Source organism: Vigna angularis, chromosome 7 (assembly GCF_016808095.1).
Source record: "Vigna angularis cultivar LongXiaoDou No.4 chromosome 7, ASM1680809v1, whole genome shotgun sequence".
NCBI lineage: Eukaryota > Viridiplantae > Streptophyta > Magnoliopsida > Fabales > Fabaceae > Vigna > Vigna angularis.
Window position 1 is genome coordinate 17,174,762 of NC_068976.1, and position 18,157 is coordinate 17,192,918.

At 31.5% G+C, this 18,157-nt stretch overlaps 2 protein-coding genes across 4 annotated transcripts; both read right to left on the bottom strand.

Annotated features, from left to right (window-relative positions):
• Positions 1 to 1,234: 1,234 nt before the first annotated feature.
• Positions 1,235 to 5,119, bottom strand: LOC108338508 (uncharacterized). Of its 3 annotated transcripts, XM_017575426.2 has the most exons (6): positions 4,813 to 5,119; positions 4,058 to 4,126; positions 3,613 to 3,948; positions 2,891 to 2,922; positions 1,820 to 2,776; positions 1,235 to 1,683 (listed from the first exon to the last, which is right to left on the bottom strand). In XM_017575426.2, the coding sequence occupies exons 3-5, from the start codon at positions 3,941 to 3,943 to the stop codon at positions 1,832 to 1,834; spliced, it is 1,308 nt and encodes a 435-aa protein (XP_017430915.1). In that variant the 5' UTR covers positions 3,944 to 3,948; positions 4,058 to 4,126; positions 4,813 to 5,119; the 3' UTR covers positions 1,235 to 1,683; positions 1,820 to 1,831. The 3 variants fall into 3 exon arrangements, with proteins under 3 accessions (XP_017430915.1, XP_017430914.1, XP_052736124.1); XM_017575425.2 differs by having other exon boundaries at positions 1,235 to 2,776; XM_052880164.1 differs by having other exon boundaries at positions 1,681 to 2,776; positions 4,090 to 4,126.
• Positions 5,120 to 6,939: 1,820 nt separating this feature from the next.
• Positions 6,940 to 7,933, bottom strand: LOC108337662 (bZIP transcription factor 44). The gene has a single exon (XM_017574232.2). It carries the CDS (start codon positions 7,601 to 7,603, stop codon positions 7,157 to 7,159), a length of 447 nt encoding a protein of 148 aa, XP_017429721.1. The 5' UTR covers positions 7,604 to 7,933; the 3' UTR covers positions 6,940 to 7,156.
• Positions 7,934 to 18,157: the final 10,224 nt, after the last annotated feature.

The window sequence follows — 18,157 nt, forward strand, 5'->3', positions numbered from 1 at the left end:
TTTCACTAAAGTTTTTTGTTTCAAAATATTTTGGTTATATTTTTAGAATTAAAAATATGGACGTTGTGTAATATTTAGAAAAAACACATTTATTTAGATAATAAAATAATAGAGTAAGTTTAATAATAGATACATTACTATTACTATATCTAATAATTTTAATCAAGTTGGATTAGATCCAACATATATAATTCATCACCCAATTTGTGTTAAGTGGTTGAATTATTTGACATAATAAACACCTTTAGAATAGATAATAAATTTGAATCTACATCATATATGGTTATATGCTTACAGATGGAGTAAAATTTTATAATAGTATAATTAGATTATCAGAGGTGAGATAGTTTACATAAGTATTTTCTTCCAATTATTATAGTAAGACATTAAATTTTTATTTATGAAAACCATGTTTTTTTATGTAATTAATTAAAAATATTCTTATAATAAAAGTGAAAATTTTACCATATTTTATATAAGATGTAAAATATAATTATAGTTAATATGATTGTGTCTTGTATAAATAGGTGTTAAGATAAATGTATTTCTTTCGTTGAGGTCCAATTTACATGAGTAAAAAATTTCAAAATTTAAATAACGAAGAATTGCAAAATTATTGTCTCAATCTTTATATTTTTTAGAACTTGAGTAAACATTTTGATATCTATGATTCTGATTTATTTTTAAAATTCAGAGTGTTTAAAAAATTATTAAAGGGAAAATATTAATCTAGGTAAAAATATCATATTATTTTTCAGAATTTATTGCTTTCATAATTACCAGTAGTGATTGTAATTGTGGTAACCTTTTGTAAATTAAAATTACTTCAATAATATTTAGATATAGATATATTAAATAATTTATTATTTATTAAAAGTTAAGTGCTAAAATTGTTTAGTTATGATCAAATATCTTATTAGATATTTAAGAATAGTGAAATTTGTAATTAAAATATTTCATTACGCCTCTTTCTTTTGCTGCCATTAAAACATGATACTTCATTGAATTGCTTTACCATCATCAATTCCTGAAATATCGGCGGTCTACAAATGCATTTATTATTATAAAATACTTAGTTACTTTTAATTAGTCTTGATCTTATTGTTAGTTATTTCTAAAGTTTTATCCTAAACACATCCAAAACTTAATTTATAAAATATACCAAACAGAATGATGTATTAAAATAATACATTTTTAATTTAAACAGGGACATGATTTTAAGAATAAAACGATGTTGAGGCATATCCATAATTTGCAGTGCAAGGATTAATTAACATGCTCTTCATTTCCCAGTATGGGAGTGCTTACCGACTGAAAAAGAAGCAGCAGCCGGAAGCATTATATTAATCAATTACAGCATTCAGTCAGTCCTCCGATTCACCTTCTATCCACATGACTGAATTTGCAGAGTTATTTTATATTCATTTCATTAGAAATATAAATACAGGAGTTAAAATTATCACTTCTAAACCTTATTTTGTGGAGTGCAGAAATCTGCAGCAGGTAGAATGAAGCAGTCTGCCTCTTACTTACCATAGAATGGAATGAAGCAGATATCTTCGTAAACAAAAATATATATATTTTTGCTTCCGTGTGGTCGTCTTTGCTTTGGCTCAGCTTCAATTGCCAAGGGACGTTATATTCATACAATTCATATGAACCACATCAACCTCACTGGAATTTCTGGTCAAAAGTCAAAATTAATTAATTTAAAGCGATTAAAATTATGAGTGAAGTTAGACTACATAGAAAATATTAAAAATTCTAAATTGATGGTGGGTGTTATCACTACTAAAATTAGAGAATGGTTGACTCTTACAGCAAATGGAACTTAATCTTTCCGATATCTTGCCCAGAAGCCTTTCTTCCTGGCAGAATCATTATCGGACAGGGATCGGCTCCACTTGGATCCAAGTGAAAAGTGCCGCCTCAAGAATGGCTTTCCAAATGAGCTCCTCGCACTGGAACTTGGTTCCATTTTTGAAACTTTTCCTCCAAAATCAATATCTTTTTGGCGATCAAAAACATCAAAACCACCATCAAGGTAGCTATCGACTACACGGTTTCTGGATATCTTGTGGTTCTTGGCCTTCATCTCTGATTCAGCCCGAAGAACTTTTCTAGACAACTTTGAAAAGTGCTTCTCTCCAACCATACAGATTGGACAAGCTGGATCATACCTATCTGCCTCTGGTGTCATAGCCTCCAAACATTCTGCATGATATGCATGACCACAGACCAGCACCGCAACAACCGAGAGGTCATTGCTGGCAATGAACTTCTGGTTGCTCCATGTTGATCTCTCAGTCAAAAGCTTTGAGCAAGCCCCACAAGATTGTAGTTCCATGGATGGAGAATATGAGAACCTGCTACTGGATCCACTTATCTTGTGACGACCAGAGCCAAAACACTCACTATCAAAAGACCACCTTTCCCTTTGGGACGATGCCACCATCTCAGAGAAGGTTCGCATTGACCATCCATCAGATGATCCACAGAGGGATCCAGCAGCCATTTCGTTGCTGCAAGTAGAGAGTACAAAGGATGGCCTTCCTTCAGAAATTGAGTTGTCCGGCGATTTCAGACCCATAATTCGACTGTCAGAAATCTGTCTCAACAGAGGGTGTGCTGGAGATCGATGTGCCCATCTTGTTGGGGTAGAGTTGGGAAGATGGTTATAATTGTGATTAGGCAAAGGATCTAGTGTGGGCGTTGAGAAGACTGAAGGTATTGAAAAAGAAAGATTTGGTAATGAAGACTCCACTGGATTCTTCACCTAAAGAGAAACACAGATTAAGAGTGAGCCCAGCAATACTACAGCAGAAAGCCTAAAAAATTCAGATTATGCACCACAAAGCTCATGGTTCCAATTCAGTAGCTCAAAACTAACCACTGTAGAAAAATTGCTTGACATGGACAGATCTGCAACAAGCACATGGAGGGAGAACAAAGAGAAATCAATGCCAAACAAAGAAACATCAACCCAATGAACCAAAGTGCATAAAAGAGAGCATCATAAACATAATGTCAATACCAATATCTGGGACCATTCAACACAACAAACCGAGTTTGAAAACTATACACTGGTTAGGGAAACAAAATAAAAAAGATAAGGTGGTGAACAAGGTCATACACGACATAAAAAAGACACTTGTGAGATAAAGATCCCTTGAATATAAGAAGGCAACAGCAAGGGTTTTTCTTTTTCAAAAGTTATATATAAACCCACCGATTTTCTCAGAAACTATTGATCATGTATTTACTATTATTTGTGTTGCATCGTGAAGCCTGATTGCAATCATTCTCAAAGCCTGTGACTAAACTGTGCAGGATTTTCATTTTTGGTTAAGCATACTCAAAGGGCTTCAATGTCAAGGTTGCCTACAGGTAACAGAAACATTTCTCAAGGGATAATTGCTCCACCACCATACAAAATTTTTAAAAAGGAAATTGTATTTCAACTCTTGCATCCTATATTATGTACTAAAAGTAAGAATACCCAAAAACATGGGGGTGGAAGAAGCCTAAATGTTATAACTAAGACCGACCCATCGAACATTGTGGTCATGGTAAAGGACAAAAGAATAATAGAGTTCAGGGTTTCGCATTTACCAGACGAGGGCGTCATCAGATTTGCAACCAGCGCCTCATCAACAGGGGACTTCAGAGAAATAGGAGTCACAGAATTTTCCATGATGCTTCCCCCATCAGACAGATTACCTCTTTCAGAGCTTAATGAACCTTTTAACTCCATGCTGACATTTCTACTGTCTAAATGAGATGCGTGGAAAGAAGGATTCTCAATTTCACCAGTAACACGTTCCCTACTATCCCATTGAAAACTCCACGATGGTGAATACCCAACATCTCTACGTAAGCTTTCACCTCTAGTTCTGTTAGGAAGATTAGGATCCTTTGCAGCAACACAACAAGCAGATCCCATGATAACTGCAGAAAAACGTAGAAGCCAATCTAAACTATAGCCACAAACCGAAGTGTATAGACAAATTCAAGACTTGCTGATATTTTCTGAACAAAAAGAAATCCTATAGTGTACCCGAAAATCACAATTGAAATCTCAAAAGCCACCTCAATTTCCAGCAAGAAACCGTAACTCTACTTCCTCCTGAAAAATAAACAAAAAGGAATAAGATTTCAAGATAACTCAAGAACCTTCCAGCGACCAAAAAGCTCCAGACAAGGAACCGCGCTCTAAACTTCGGATTTCTAACGCTCTATCTAATCTAACGAAATCTAGTTCAGCGAAAATCCAACATAAAATTCAATTATAGAAAACTGTTTCCGTTAACTGCATCCACCAATTATAAATTAAAAACTAAATACATATGCAAAAAGAAAACGACCACCAGCTCGTAAACACAAGGCTTCCAAACATAAACTTAAAAAAGAGGAAGAACAATTAAATCCATCCTATTAGTATGACAAAGCACCCAACCATCCTCTAAGTTAAATAAAACCAGTTCGACAATACAAACAGCAGAAAGCACTAATTACAATACGCACACACAAACACCGTCATTATTCACAGTTCAAGACACAAATCCAGAGCCACCTATAAATAATAACCAAATCCGGCTCATTTTCTTCCAAAATCCATGAACTCGTCAAAACAATTAAGAGCAAAAAAAAAACTCAACCGTCCCCTCGTTCATTTATTTCCTCGAACCTCAAATAATTTCTAGGGTTTCGAAACATTCTAAATACTAAATACTAGGATCTTTAATGCATACGATTAATTATTAACAAGGCTAACGATAAAGAGAAATATAAGATGAAGCATGTAAATCTTACTCGCAAACTATAAACTGAGATAAAAGAGGGAAAATAATTGAGCTCGGTCATATACGGAAATGGACTCCGTCGTGTCGGTTTCTCAGTCAAAACGCGGCGCGGCGCGGCGCGGCGGAAGCAGAAGCCTGTACGACGGCGTTAGGGTAGAGGTTGTTGAAAACGGAAACGGGGGAGCCTCTGTTAATTTCTCCGTATTGTGTGACTGTGACTCACTGCATCTTCTCTTTTTATTTTCCTTCTGCAAACGTCTGTTTCTATCTTTTCCTTTTCCTCTTTCCTCTTTCCACCTCTCTTCTCTGCGTTTCTCGCTCTTTAATAATTATTTATTCCTTATACCAAAATAAAAAAATAAAAAAATTGCGCGTTGAATATTATAATTACTTGTAATAAACCGGGGATGAGAATTGGACGCCTTAGTTTCCACCACGTGGAGCGCACTATAAGCTCACATGCACCCAAGTAAGGGAATATTATACCAAGTTGCGACCGAGGAGAAACCATTGACGAAGATCTTTCCATGGTTCCAACGGTGGTCAATCTTTGCCATGCTCTGACTGAGACTACGACCGTTTGATCCTTTTAGAATCAGGTTTTCGTATTTTGCGTTTATGGCCTCACTACAACACAAACCTTTCGCTTTCATTTAATTTCCATTTTGCACTCTGAAAAGTAAAAACAAACATATGAAAAACATTTCATAGAAGTCAATGCTATTAAAACTATATCATTAATTAACTATAAAGTCTAATTTCTAAATAATTGTATTTTTTTATTCAGCCTCTTCTAAAAAAGTCACAATTTGCTTTGTTTTCCGTAGTAAACGCAATCTCGTATCCATCGTGATTATTTAACCTTATCCTATTTATCATGATTTTAATAAAAATTATCTGTTTATTAATTTCTTATTTATTATCGGGAAACTGTTCTATTTATATCATACTTTATTAATTGAACATTTATGTATGTTGTTACTAAAGTCGTTGTTGACTTTCGTTGCATGTCTGCTTAAAATGCAACAAAGTCTTTATTTTCTCTCTCAAACATGTTAGAAAATGCATTTATGATCAAAAACCAAGAATGATTTATTAACGACATTTATACAATTTCTTAATTAATAATAGATCATTATATTTTTATTTTAGTTTTCATATTTTTATTTCAATTAATTGAATCTCTATTTAAAAAAGAAAATTTATTTAAGGCACTGTATTTGCAAAAGTACTCAATGTGGCATTAATTTTATTTCAGAAGTGTTAGTGTTAAAAATTAAATCTATTATATTTTAAAATTGAAGTTTTTCATGCGGTAAAATTTGAATATTTTTTATTTTTAATATGTCAATATCAAAATTGAAAAAAAAAAAATAGATAACAGATAATTAACACGAAAATGAGTGTTAATTTAAGGAAGTCAGATTGAATTTTTTATTAAGAAGAGACTTAATTAAATAAAAAAATAAATATAAAAACTAAAATAAATAAAAAATACCAAACTAAAATAAATAAAAAATACCAAACTATTAATTATTTTGTTCTTTTTTTATGGAGCTAGCTATGCTTATTATTTTAACTGAATGCTAAAACGTGCGAAACGAGAAGTCAGGCCCGTAGTAAACCTTACAGGCCCAAAGTTCCGTAAAGCCCAAACACAAGTTTGTTTTAGCCTAAAACTAAGAGGCCCATTTCAATTTGGGTCATTTTTTTGGAACGGAGGGTTCCTAATTGGGTGGTTGTTAGAGATATTAGGATAACGTCCATAAAACTTATCAAGGGTATATATAGACTCATTTTTCCTTAAAAGCTTTTAAAAGATACAAATATAAATAAAAAAATTATGAATAAAAAAAATTGGTCAAGTAATAATTTACAAATAAAATCCAAATGTTTTTAGTTTAAAATCTAATACACCTGCTTTGTTAATCAAAGTAATAATTTACCAAAAATAAATTATAATTAAAAAAAAGTGTGAATAGCAAGGTTTTTTACTTTTTTTTTTGGTCCAGAAGAGTTTTTGCATTAATTAATTTTGCACTTTAATGGGTGCTATTCACACACATGCTACATCCATCACTTTATCACTTTAGTTTTATGAAAAGGCAACGGAGAACGTTAACAATCTGAAAACAACTAAGAGAAACACCTTTTGGGTACCATTTTTTCATTTATAAAAAGCAAACCCATAACAGCAGAACATTGCCAATGCCACCATATGATATTTTCAACACTTACGACACTCTGATAATATAATAATATATCATATAAAAAACATTGCCTCACCCCAGAACACCAGTAACGAATCCAACCCCGACACAACAAAAGAGAAGAACCTTAATTTCTGAGAGTGTTCACCACAGACACATGTTGTCTGCAGTGGCGACAATGGGGTGATTAAGGAAGGGCGTGTGCATGGGAATGATGAAATTATTGTTGGTTTTGTTATCGTTATGGTGATGATAATAATGGTTTGTATCGTTGATGAGTTTGATGATGTGATTGAAGGAGTGAAGGGTTTGAGCAAGCTCAGTCTTCTGGGCTACGAGAATGGAGTTGAGAGCGTGGAGCTTGAGATAGTGTTGGGTGGTGAGGTTGAGTTGGTTCAAGATAAGGTCATTTTCCTTCTGGAGACTCTGGAGCTGTTCGGTGAGATCATCGAAATGCTTCTGCTTTCGCATCCTTGATCTTCTGGCGGAGTCACGGTTGGATTGCTTTCTCTTCTTTCTTCTTAGTTCCATGAGAAGGTGGAGATCGTCCTGAGAGGGTGAAGTGGAAGAGGTTCCGGTGGATGAGGCCATTGATTTAGAAGAGAAAGGGAAAAAGATTGTTAATAGTACGTAGTGATATATAATAATGAAAGGGGAAGGTGGTGTTAGGGTTAATTATGAGAAAACATAGAACCAATAGAGGAAGATAACTGAGAAAGATTGAACTAAGTGGGTCCTGCGTCTTAGGGAAGAATTTATCATAAACCCGGAACGAAGGATCTCACTCAGGACTGGAGACATTAATGTAAAACATGAAGGTTCATCTGAGAGGAAACTGGAGAATGCAGAAGCAGCAAGGGTTTGAGAAGAGAAGAAAGGGAAACAGAAGGGTAGTAGAGGAAGAGAGGAGAAGAGGAAGTAAAAATTGAAGAAGAGGGTTGAATTTATAAGAGAAAATAAGGGTGGAGAGAGTGAAAAAGGGGGTGGAAAATAGCAAGTGGGAGGGGAATATACTCCTAATGGTGGGTGCGTGGGACAGGAACACTGCATGCTTTCTAATTCTACCTACTCAACACCTCCTTTTTACAAATCACACCGACACTAAAAATGACTCTAATCTTCCTTATATTTACAATCAGAACTCTTACTTATATTTAATGTTGGTTCTTGGATTCTTAATTAAATATAGGATCGTTTCTTACTTAAAATTGTGGAGACAATTTTGATATATTTATTTAATTTAATTGGTTAGTTTTATGTTTGTTTAATTTATTTTAATGATTAGTATCTATACCTATATATAAAAAGGTCCATACCTATATATAAAGAAGATTTATATTTATATTTGTTTTCTCTTTTACCCTTTAAATAATTTTTTTAACTAAAATAATTATTTTTTAAATTTAATATTTTTATTCAATTTTATTTTTTTTAAATTAATAATATTCTTAATTGTTAAAGTATCTGCAAAATAAATAAAATTTATATTTATATTTACAATAACATTATAATTTTTTTATCCATGTGTTTTCACTTATAATATTAAATAAAGAAAAAAAAATCATTAGTTAAATAACTGTTTTGAAACTAGCAAAATAAAATAATATAATTAAATTATATATATATATATATATTGTATATGTCTGTAATTTAACTTTTATAAGTCAAATCTCATAAAGTTATATTGATTTTTCGGAATCTTTTAAGTTAATAACAAAAGTTTAAAATTGAGTACTGATGACATTAAGAATGATAGAAGTATATATAAGAATTATATTTTTCACTAAAATATGAAATTTTCTAATTTTACAAGAGAAGACAGAGCAATCACCATCAACATAGACAAAGAAAAATGGAAGCCATTAGTATGAAATGAAGAGAATATACCTTTTTATATTTCATATCATAATGGACATAGTAATTGATATATGTTTAATTAATATTTCAAAATAGCTTTGGACGCTTAATGTTCTGCTACATCTTTATTCTCTGCCTATTAATGTCTATTGGAGATAATTTTTAAAGCCTAAAAATATGTTACTTGAACTATATGATATGTTCACTTGCTAAAGACCATCACGTTAAATATTTTTACTAAAATTATCACTTTTTTTCATGAATTTATAATTAATGGAAAATTAATTGAAAAATAGCGCAGTCAAATCCAAATATTTATGAAATGTGTCAAAGTGTAGAGATGGTATATTAACATTCAAATATAATAAAGTTAGTTTAGTCATCACACAAATATAAACATTAGTTTTCTAATAAAAGTTAATTTTGCTAAAGCTAAAACTTTAATATAAACCCTTCTAATAAAAGATAAATTTTATTTGAGTATTACTACTTTATTATTTGAAATATAAATTTACAGATCTTACATTTAATATATTTTATTATTGTTTTTGGATATAGTTAATATATTTAAGTTTTTAGATATGCATATATATTAATTTCAAATAATATTTTTATTTTATTAGTTTTAGTGACGAAAGCTTCTTTAAAGTTGAAACATAAACTATGATAATATTAAATAATTCATATATGCATTTTACGTAATTAGGTATGTTAATTAAAATATTGTGTTTACTTTTATCAATTGTTGAATTTTTTAATTATAAAGGTGAGTTTAAACCACAAATCATTTGTCATATTAATGCTTGTATTCGTGTAATGCACCAGATAAATTATCTTGAAATATTGTTTTTCAATTATTAAAAAACACACGTTCGTAATACTTGAAAATCGAAAACAAACATAAACCAATTATTTATTGAATAAAATATTCATATATTTTACCTGACACTGGAAATTAAATTTTAATATTTATAATAATACTTCTTTCAGATGAACTATCCATAATAGAGTAAATTGAAAATTTTAATATGTCCGCATAGTGCACTATATGTCAACTTTTGTTTTTAATTTTATATTTTAAAAGTTGTTTTATGTACATGCATTGTATATATTAAAAACATATTGTAAATATCTTTTAAGTTGTAGTTAGGTAATTAATGTCTTTAATTAAATAAAGTAAAATAATTGTTATGTTTATATATTAAATTACCTTATTATAATTAATAATTAAAATTTAATTTATAAAAATTAATGATTTAAGTTATAATATTATTATATTTTTAATTTTTTAAACAGTATAATGTAAAAATTAATTTTTTAAATTATGTTTTATTTTAATTTTTATTTAAAAAATTTTGCAATACGGGTCAAAAGGTAATGAGTTGAAAATTTCAACCGACTTCGTAAATGTCTGTTTTATTATCCCTAAATTTAGACATTTCTGGTCTACTGATTTAGATTGATGTTAACATATTAACATTTACTCCGTTGGAATTAATAGAGTCTATTTATGTTGAAGCTAAATATAAATATTAATTACAATTCAGGACTCTTTCCATCATTGCATATTTTAATATATTATAAAGAATGATTTTAATTATATTATTTTTAAAACAATAATATACACTTTCATTATTCTAAATATCTTCTATTTTATTTTATGTATATCAAATAACATTAAACTCTCCATACATATTTTATATGAATTTGTATTTTTGTTTGTACCAACCTATGAAAGTGTTTTCAATAATATCTGTAGTATTTTAAAAACCTTTTATATAGATATAATATAACATATTAATTTACATATATGTATGTGTGTGAAAGATAAATAATATTAATTATGTGATTTTAATAAACTATACAACATTTAAAAAATAATAATATAAATATATTTACTTAATAAAAGAGTGGAATGTTAAAGTTTGAAGAGTTTTTGAATAACCTTTACCAAATTTCTATTACTACATGGTGGTAGGTGGCTAACTTTATATGGTTCTGAACAGCAACATTAATTTGGTGATGATTTTGAACAGTGGAAGTACTTTCCTATTACAGCAGCAGAAGTTGATGCTGAATTGTCCATCACTGTCTTGTTTTCCATGGAAGGGCCACAGGACAAACCATTATAACGAAAGAAGGAAATGAAAACACAAAATCATGCAGAAAGTCGTTTGTATATTAATTCGGGAGTGTGAAGTTTTCCATACACATGAAGCTTCACCTCAATTATTGTTCATAAAAGTAGAAACTTCAGTTGGTGTTTCTCGTATTTTGGTGGTAGCTGGTGTTTTGTGAGTGCCAAAAGTGGTCCCTCCCAATACATGCACTTCACATAAGCACAAAATCTAGTTTCATGATTAACAGAGGCTGATGTAATTATAAAGAATATTAACAAGTAAGTGTACTGACAATAAGCGCAATCTCAAAACAAACGATTAATTAACTTTTCAAAACGAAGTAGATAGATCGATTATTAACACATATTTGTATCACGTATGTTAAAAATATCTTAAGATAATTAGTAAGGTAAAATATATTTATAAAATAATCAATTTAGGTCAATTTTAAACAAAAATTTATTTTAAAATCTGTAAATATAATATAAAATAAAAAAATAAATTATTATATTTATTAAATATTTAAGACTTAATTGTGATAATCAGGAAAAACCGACTTGAACGTCAGAATATAGTTCTCAGTCTTGTCAACCCGAAACCATAAATAATATTGAATGTATCTAACGTTAACTTTTTTACCACTGAGAAAAAGTTAAGTTCCATTTGTAAGCAAGTTGATGAAAAGCACTTGTAGATGGTTAAATTTGATTGCACAAGTAGAAAGTATATGACCTATAGTGCGTTTCATCACATTAAAATATTATCTAATATTATCCACTAAAATACTTTTTTATTTATGGTATCCATCACATTATATATAAATTTTCATTTAAAATTTATTTAAATCACAGAATATTTTTCTTTAATTCAAATAATTTTTTTTTTCAAATCCATTCAAATTTACTGTCAAATCCAAAGTGTACGAACTGTTTGATACCGTGGTCACCATGGAAAGCAATGGCCATGCATTGTAGCTCAATATAGGTAAGCAAAAAAAGATGATGTGAAGGAACTGATTCAGACATTTTCTCACACTTCCTCTCCAGTAATAAAGTGCTTCAAGATTTCATAATTAACAAATATATGCATAACATTTTTCCCATATGTTTTTATAAAATTATTATAATCTTTATCTATTATAGTAAATGTATGTATTTTTCTTTTACTTTTCTTATGTCCCTTTCTTCTTTTGCTAACTTTTTGAGTTGTATGAATAATTAGGTATATATTATTTTGATAATAATATAGCAAAGTCATGATTTACCACCTTGAAGGACCTAATAACTTTTGTGAATTAGTATCTAAAAAGAGAAATTGCAATGACGTTTTCATGCAGATACTATTTTCTTTTTCCTCCTTAAGATTTCCATTTCGTTATGTCTCTATCAGAGGCTCCAAAAATAATTACTTAATGCCAAGGGAACTATTGTACCATTTTTTTAATCACTAAGAAATTCACCTATTCTATTTCTACATAAGTTTTGTATCAAAAATATTTATATAACTTAACCATATAAAGAGAATAAATTTCTTTTAATTTTTTATTTATAGTTATAGATCTATAATTATATATAAATTTTATCCTTTTGTACTACTTTTAAAATTTAAATAATTTGTAGATATTTAAAAATGCGTATACACAGTGTGTTTATACTAGTATATATAAAATAAATATATTTTTTATAAAATTATTTTATAAAAAATAAAAACTAACCAGCCAACTTCAAAGACTAGTTCAATTATTTACTCAAAGTTTAAGTAGGAAAAAATATATAAAAATTATTATAAATAATGAGCTCTTGCTTTTTTCTTCCTTTAACAATTAATTAGGGTTTTTATTTGTCAATGGAACTCTACCCTATGTATCCTAATTATTATAATAAAGAACATATTGTGGTGCCAAAAGAATATACCCAAGGGATTCTCATTTAAATTCCCCATGAACTTAAACAATTCACTACATTAGGAACTTCTCATCACCCCATCAAATTCTTCATTTTTTACTTTCATTGGCCAAATCTTTCACCTTTCTTTATTAAAGTAACTCGTCATTTTCCTCTGCTATATTAAAATATTACGTCAAATATATATATATATATATATATATATATATATATATATATATATATATATATATATATATATATATTAAACTAAACAACTTTAATGACATATGAATAAGAGGTTAAGAGAGTGATATATATTTAGGTTACATATTTTCCACTTTGTCATCAGCTAACATTTCGACATAAAATTTACTTGAACTTTAATCCTGACATTTATTTTAGACATTTTTAAAAAAACATATGATTCTGGTTCAAACCAAAATTTAAAATAAAAAATTTACGTTAAATTAAAACGTAGTGTAATATGAATTTTAAAATTTACATCAAATATTAGAAAATTCAGCATAACATCAAATATTATGACATTCAACATAAAAAATTGTTTGTATTACAAAAATTGTAACAGAATATTTTTCAAGTCAAAATATTTTATGATTAGATAAAAAATTTGTGACATATAAATGACTTTATTTTCCAGTCGTTTCAATGTGAAAATAATTCCCTCCAAGTGCAATAATTGCAACTATCTCTTTATGTTTCTTTCTAAACCTACGAGCTCTTAGATTAAAAACAATGAAAAAAAAAGTGACACGTTGTGGAAAAGGCGTTGGTGGTCGGTTTGTTGGGCCACGAAGTGTTTTTCCACTTTCCACAGAGGGGTCCCAAATCTAATCTTATTCGTGTTACATCATCCATCAACAGGAACACTCGTGTTTGCATTCATCTTTTTAACATCAACTAATAAACTGACAAGAGTAACTACATGCAACATGTATTGTGTTGAATGATAATAATACATGTTAGAATTCCAAATCTGACGTTACATAAAAACGGACGAGAGAGTAGAGCATCATATAAAATTAAATATCCATTAATCTATTATTTTAAAATTTTAAATAAAAAATAATGTTAAATTCTTATATGATTGGAATCAAATCTCATTAATGATGCTATAGACATATGGATTATATGTGAAGAATGAAGTCCCACATTGGTGGGAACTTCTAAAGTGGTATGGCAAGGTGGTTATAAAAGAAACCCCTTGCCCCCTTTGTAACACATCCCATTCTCTCATTTCTTCTCTCCTTTCTTGAATTCTCATAATTTTGAGAAGTTCTTTAGTGAAAGAGAGAGGTGCTGTAAATTTCTTTCAGTAGTATAAAATTTCCATTTTGTCTATCATCGGTATTTTTCTCTTCTCTATTTTAGTTGTGTGTGCTTGTGCTGTATGACTGATACCCAACAGTGGTATCAGAGCTATTGGTTAGTATTCCGCTGCTATTGTCATTAGAATAGTGTTGGTAAAATTCTGAGTATGCTCTGTGGTTGCGGTTTAATCCGATCTTCCACATCAGAAAAGAGTTATTACTGGAAACATTTGGTAGTGTGAAAGTGCTGTCTGGGAAAGTTCTGGCTAGGAAAGACTTGGTACTTAAGAGTGTCCGTTTGTGACCCACCTCTCTTTCCTGGGAACTTCTTGGTGCTTTACTTCACGGTTTACCTGTACTGTTCCAGTAGATAAAACTATTCATAGTGAGAAGTGCATAAGTCGGTTCTTAAAAACCATGACAACAAAATACGAGTTAGAGAGGTTCAATGGCAACAATTTCGCGTTGTGGAAATTGAAGATGAAGGCAATTTTGAGAAAGGACAATTGCATAGCTGCAATTGAAGGAAAACCCGCAGAAATGACGGAGCAGAAGTGGAAAGAAATTGACAATAACGCCATCGCGAATTTGCACCTATCAATGGCAGATTCAGTGTTATCCAGTGTGGCGGAAAAAGAAACAGCAAGGAAGATTTGGGATGCCCTCATAAAATTATATGAGGTGAAGTCTCTCCACACAAGAATATTCGTGAAGAGGAAACTCTACACTCTCCGGATGAGTGAGTCCACAACGGTGACGGACCACATCAACCATCTGAACACTTTGTTTGCCCAACTATCAGCGGCTGATTTCAACATAGTTGAAAATGAACGCGCAGAGCTTCTACTGCAGAGTTTACCCGACTCGTATGATCAACTCATCATGAATATTACGAATAATAATATTGAAGGTAGTCTACACTTTGAGGATGTTGCCGGAGCAATTCTTGAAGAAGAATCCAGGCGAAGGAACAAAGAAGACATGCTGGAAAGTTCAAAGCAAACACAAGCTTTGGTGATGATAAGAGGAAAATCAACGAAATATGGGTCTAGTGGGAGTCAGTCCCATGATATATCTCAAAGTAAGAAGCATCTCAAATGCTACAATTGTGGTAAGAGGGGGCATGTCAAGAAAGAATGTTGGCACGAGAAGAGTGGAAGAAAGAACTCTGAGGCATCAACCTCACAAGGTTGTATGGCAAATACCTCAGAGGATGAAAATATTCTGTGAGAAAGAAGGGAGGTCTGGTAAGTCATAAAAGCTCAGAAGATCATGGCATATGCTTATGGGAGATACGTTGCAAAAGGCTAATGCAATGGTTACATCGACAAGTCAAGAAGAAGCGGTGTTGACGTGACATCGTACTTGGACAAATGTCAAAGTGAAGTTTGCAAGGCAGAACGTAATCTGTACCCGGGCTTAAACATAGATCAGGGTTTGCTAGTTTGACTACCAGAAAAGAAAACACAAGAAGACTTGGTTCATTCTGATGTAAGGGAAACACCGAAGTTATTCCTAGGAGAAGCAAAGTTTATTCCAGGAGTTTGAGTGTATTACATCAAGAGGAAGTCAAATGTGTTGTTACCAGTTCAAGGAAACTAAAGCACAAGCTTGAAACTGGGGAAAGAATTAAAGTGCTTGGATATGCTAACAATGTGAAGGGGTATTGCCTATGAGTTTCACCATTCATAAGGTTATTGTTAAGCAGGAATAAAATGATGCTCCAACCAGAAGGCTTTGAAGAACAAGAAAACTTGGTTTGTAGGTTGAACAATGGCTAGGGAGTTTCATATGAAGGACTTGGAACCGACAAACAAGATTTTAGGGATGCAAATTCACCGAGACAGAAAAAGATAGGAAGATTTGGCTTTCTCAGAAGTAAAACTTACTGAAAGTCTTGCGGCGCTTCAACATGCAAGAGTGCAAGCCAGTTTTACCCCATCTCCTATCAATCATCCTCAAGTATGAGTCCTAGCAATGAAGCGGAGAGGATGGAGAAGTCTCGAGTACCGTATGCATCAGTGGTGGACAGCCTTATAATTGCTATGATGTGTACAAGACCTAGACATTGCATAAGCAGTGGGAGTGGTTAGTAGGTTCGTAGCAGGTTTTGGTGGAGAGCAGTGAAATATTGATTGGGTGTTGCATTGCGTTTCGGAGATTCGATTCTACTGAAAGTTTAACGAGCAACATGAAGGCAAAAATGGTGTGAAGATTTGATTAGTTTCATCAAAATCTTCAAGTGGGAGATTGTGAAGAATGAAGTCCCACATTGGTGGGAACTTCTAAAGTGGTATGGCAAGGTGGTTATAAAAGAAACCCCTTGCCCCCTTTGTAACACATCCCATTCTCTCATTTCTTCTCTCCTTTCTTGAATTCTCATAATTTTGAGAAGTTCTTTAGTGAAAGAGAGAGGTGCTGTAAATTTCTTTCAGTAGTATAAAATTTCCATTTTGTCTATCATCGGTATTTTTCTCTTCTCTATTTTAGTTGTGTGTGCTTGTGCTGTATGACTGATACCCAACATTATACTGTAGGACCGGACAACCCTAGACAATAGGTAGAGCAAGACGGTTCAAAGACACTGAGAACAAAGCAAAATCCCGACATACCGATCCAAACGGCCATCCATCACTTGTGGTGGGTCCGACAACCCATCTTGGTCATCAATTCTTCTTAGAAACGAAACAAAAGGTAATTATTAGTTACAGCTGAGATTGAGCCGCAATTAAGGTTTTACTATAATCTCAAATCCATCTAAAAAAGGTAAGAGACAGGTGATTGCATTTATTGTGCATTTAAGATTATTACTCTGACCTCTATACGGACTGTTTACTGACTTAAGCATTGAAATGTCTTTGGCAGGTATCGCCGGTTGAAGTCAGGACGAAGACGATTGGAGGAAGATACTGTTATTCGCACGGCTTGGAAAGAAATTGTGGAGAATTGTAGAAGTTGCTTGACCCTTAGGATTATGTTTCTGTCTGAAACTTAATTCAATATAATCTAGAGATATAATATAGTTAGATTGGTTGTTATGAAATGCACTTTTACAGATAAGTAGTTGATGTAAGTAACGACCAAAATTCAGTTTGTACAACATGCTCCATGTGCTGCTGTGGTGTACATAGCGAAAGTGTCACTGAAATGCTTCTACTTTATCATCTTTAATAAGGCTTCGTACAACGTCTATGTATGCCTTTCATAATCATTATTCCTACTATACCATTGCAAAAGCAACGCAACATATTGCATTCATGTTTCCTTTTTCCATCTTTGAAGGGCAGCTTCAACTGAATAACATTATATAGGTGTTTTAGCACATCGGTTCAAAACAGAAAATTTCAAGTGTAAAAATCATTGCTAGGGCTTATCAGTGTCTAGAATGTTCTCAGAAAACCTTAGAGGATTGTACTTGGTAGTGAAGAACATTTGAGTTTCGGTGTTTCTATTGTTTCCTTAATGACTAAGGCATTTATTAGCCCATGTGATATTTTTTTAGTAAAGATATGTATCTTTGTGGGGTTTAATAATGTCTCATCCTCGTCACAGTGCAGAGAAATGAAATGCAGAATACACGCTTCTTGTCATGTAATTCCTTAATCCACTGGGCAATCACAAACTATATTTCTTTCTTCTTTTGAGCTCTTAGCTCCATCATCAAACAGTTTATTTGGTTTCAGACATCCTATGTGTTAATGTTGTGTTACTCCAATATGTGAAAATTTATACGTGCCCTTAGGTTTGAGTATCGTAAGTTGTCTTTAACTTTATATATACGTATAGTATATTTAAAAAGTTCCATTAGAATACAGAAATCAAACAGGAACTGTGTATTGAAACTGTAGATCACGAATAAAGAAACGTGACAGAAGAATATATACAAAGATGCATATGCACGCATTTCCTGGTACAAAGAATGAGAAGCTTGGAAAAAGCTAAATGAAACAAAGG

Excerpts from the sequence above, each read along its gene's own strand:
- LOC108338508 (XM_017575426.2), bottom strand. The coding sequence starts at position 3,943 with ATGGGATCTGCTTGTTGTGTTGCTGCAAAGGATCCTAATCTTCCTAAC. Across the intron at positions 2,923-3,612 it reads TCTGATGACGCCCTCGTCTG|ATCTGTCCATGTCAAGCAAT; the intron begins GTAAATGCGAAA and ends TGCTTGTTGCAG. Across the intron at positions 2,777-2,890 it reads CAAGCAATTTTTCTACAGTG|GTGAAGAATCCAGTGGAGTC; the intron begins GTTAGTTTTGAG and ends GTTTCTCTTTAG.
- LOC108337662 (XM_017574232.2), bottom strand. The coding sequence starts at position 7,603 with ATGGCCTCATCCACCGGAACCTCTTCCACTTCACCCTCTCAGGACGAT.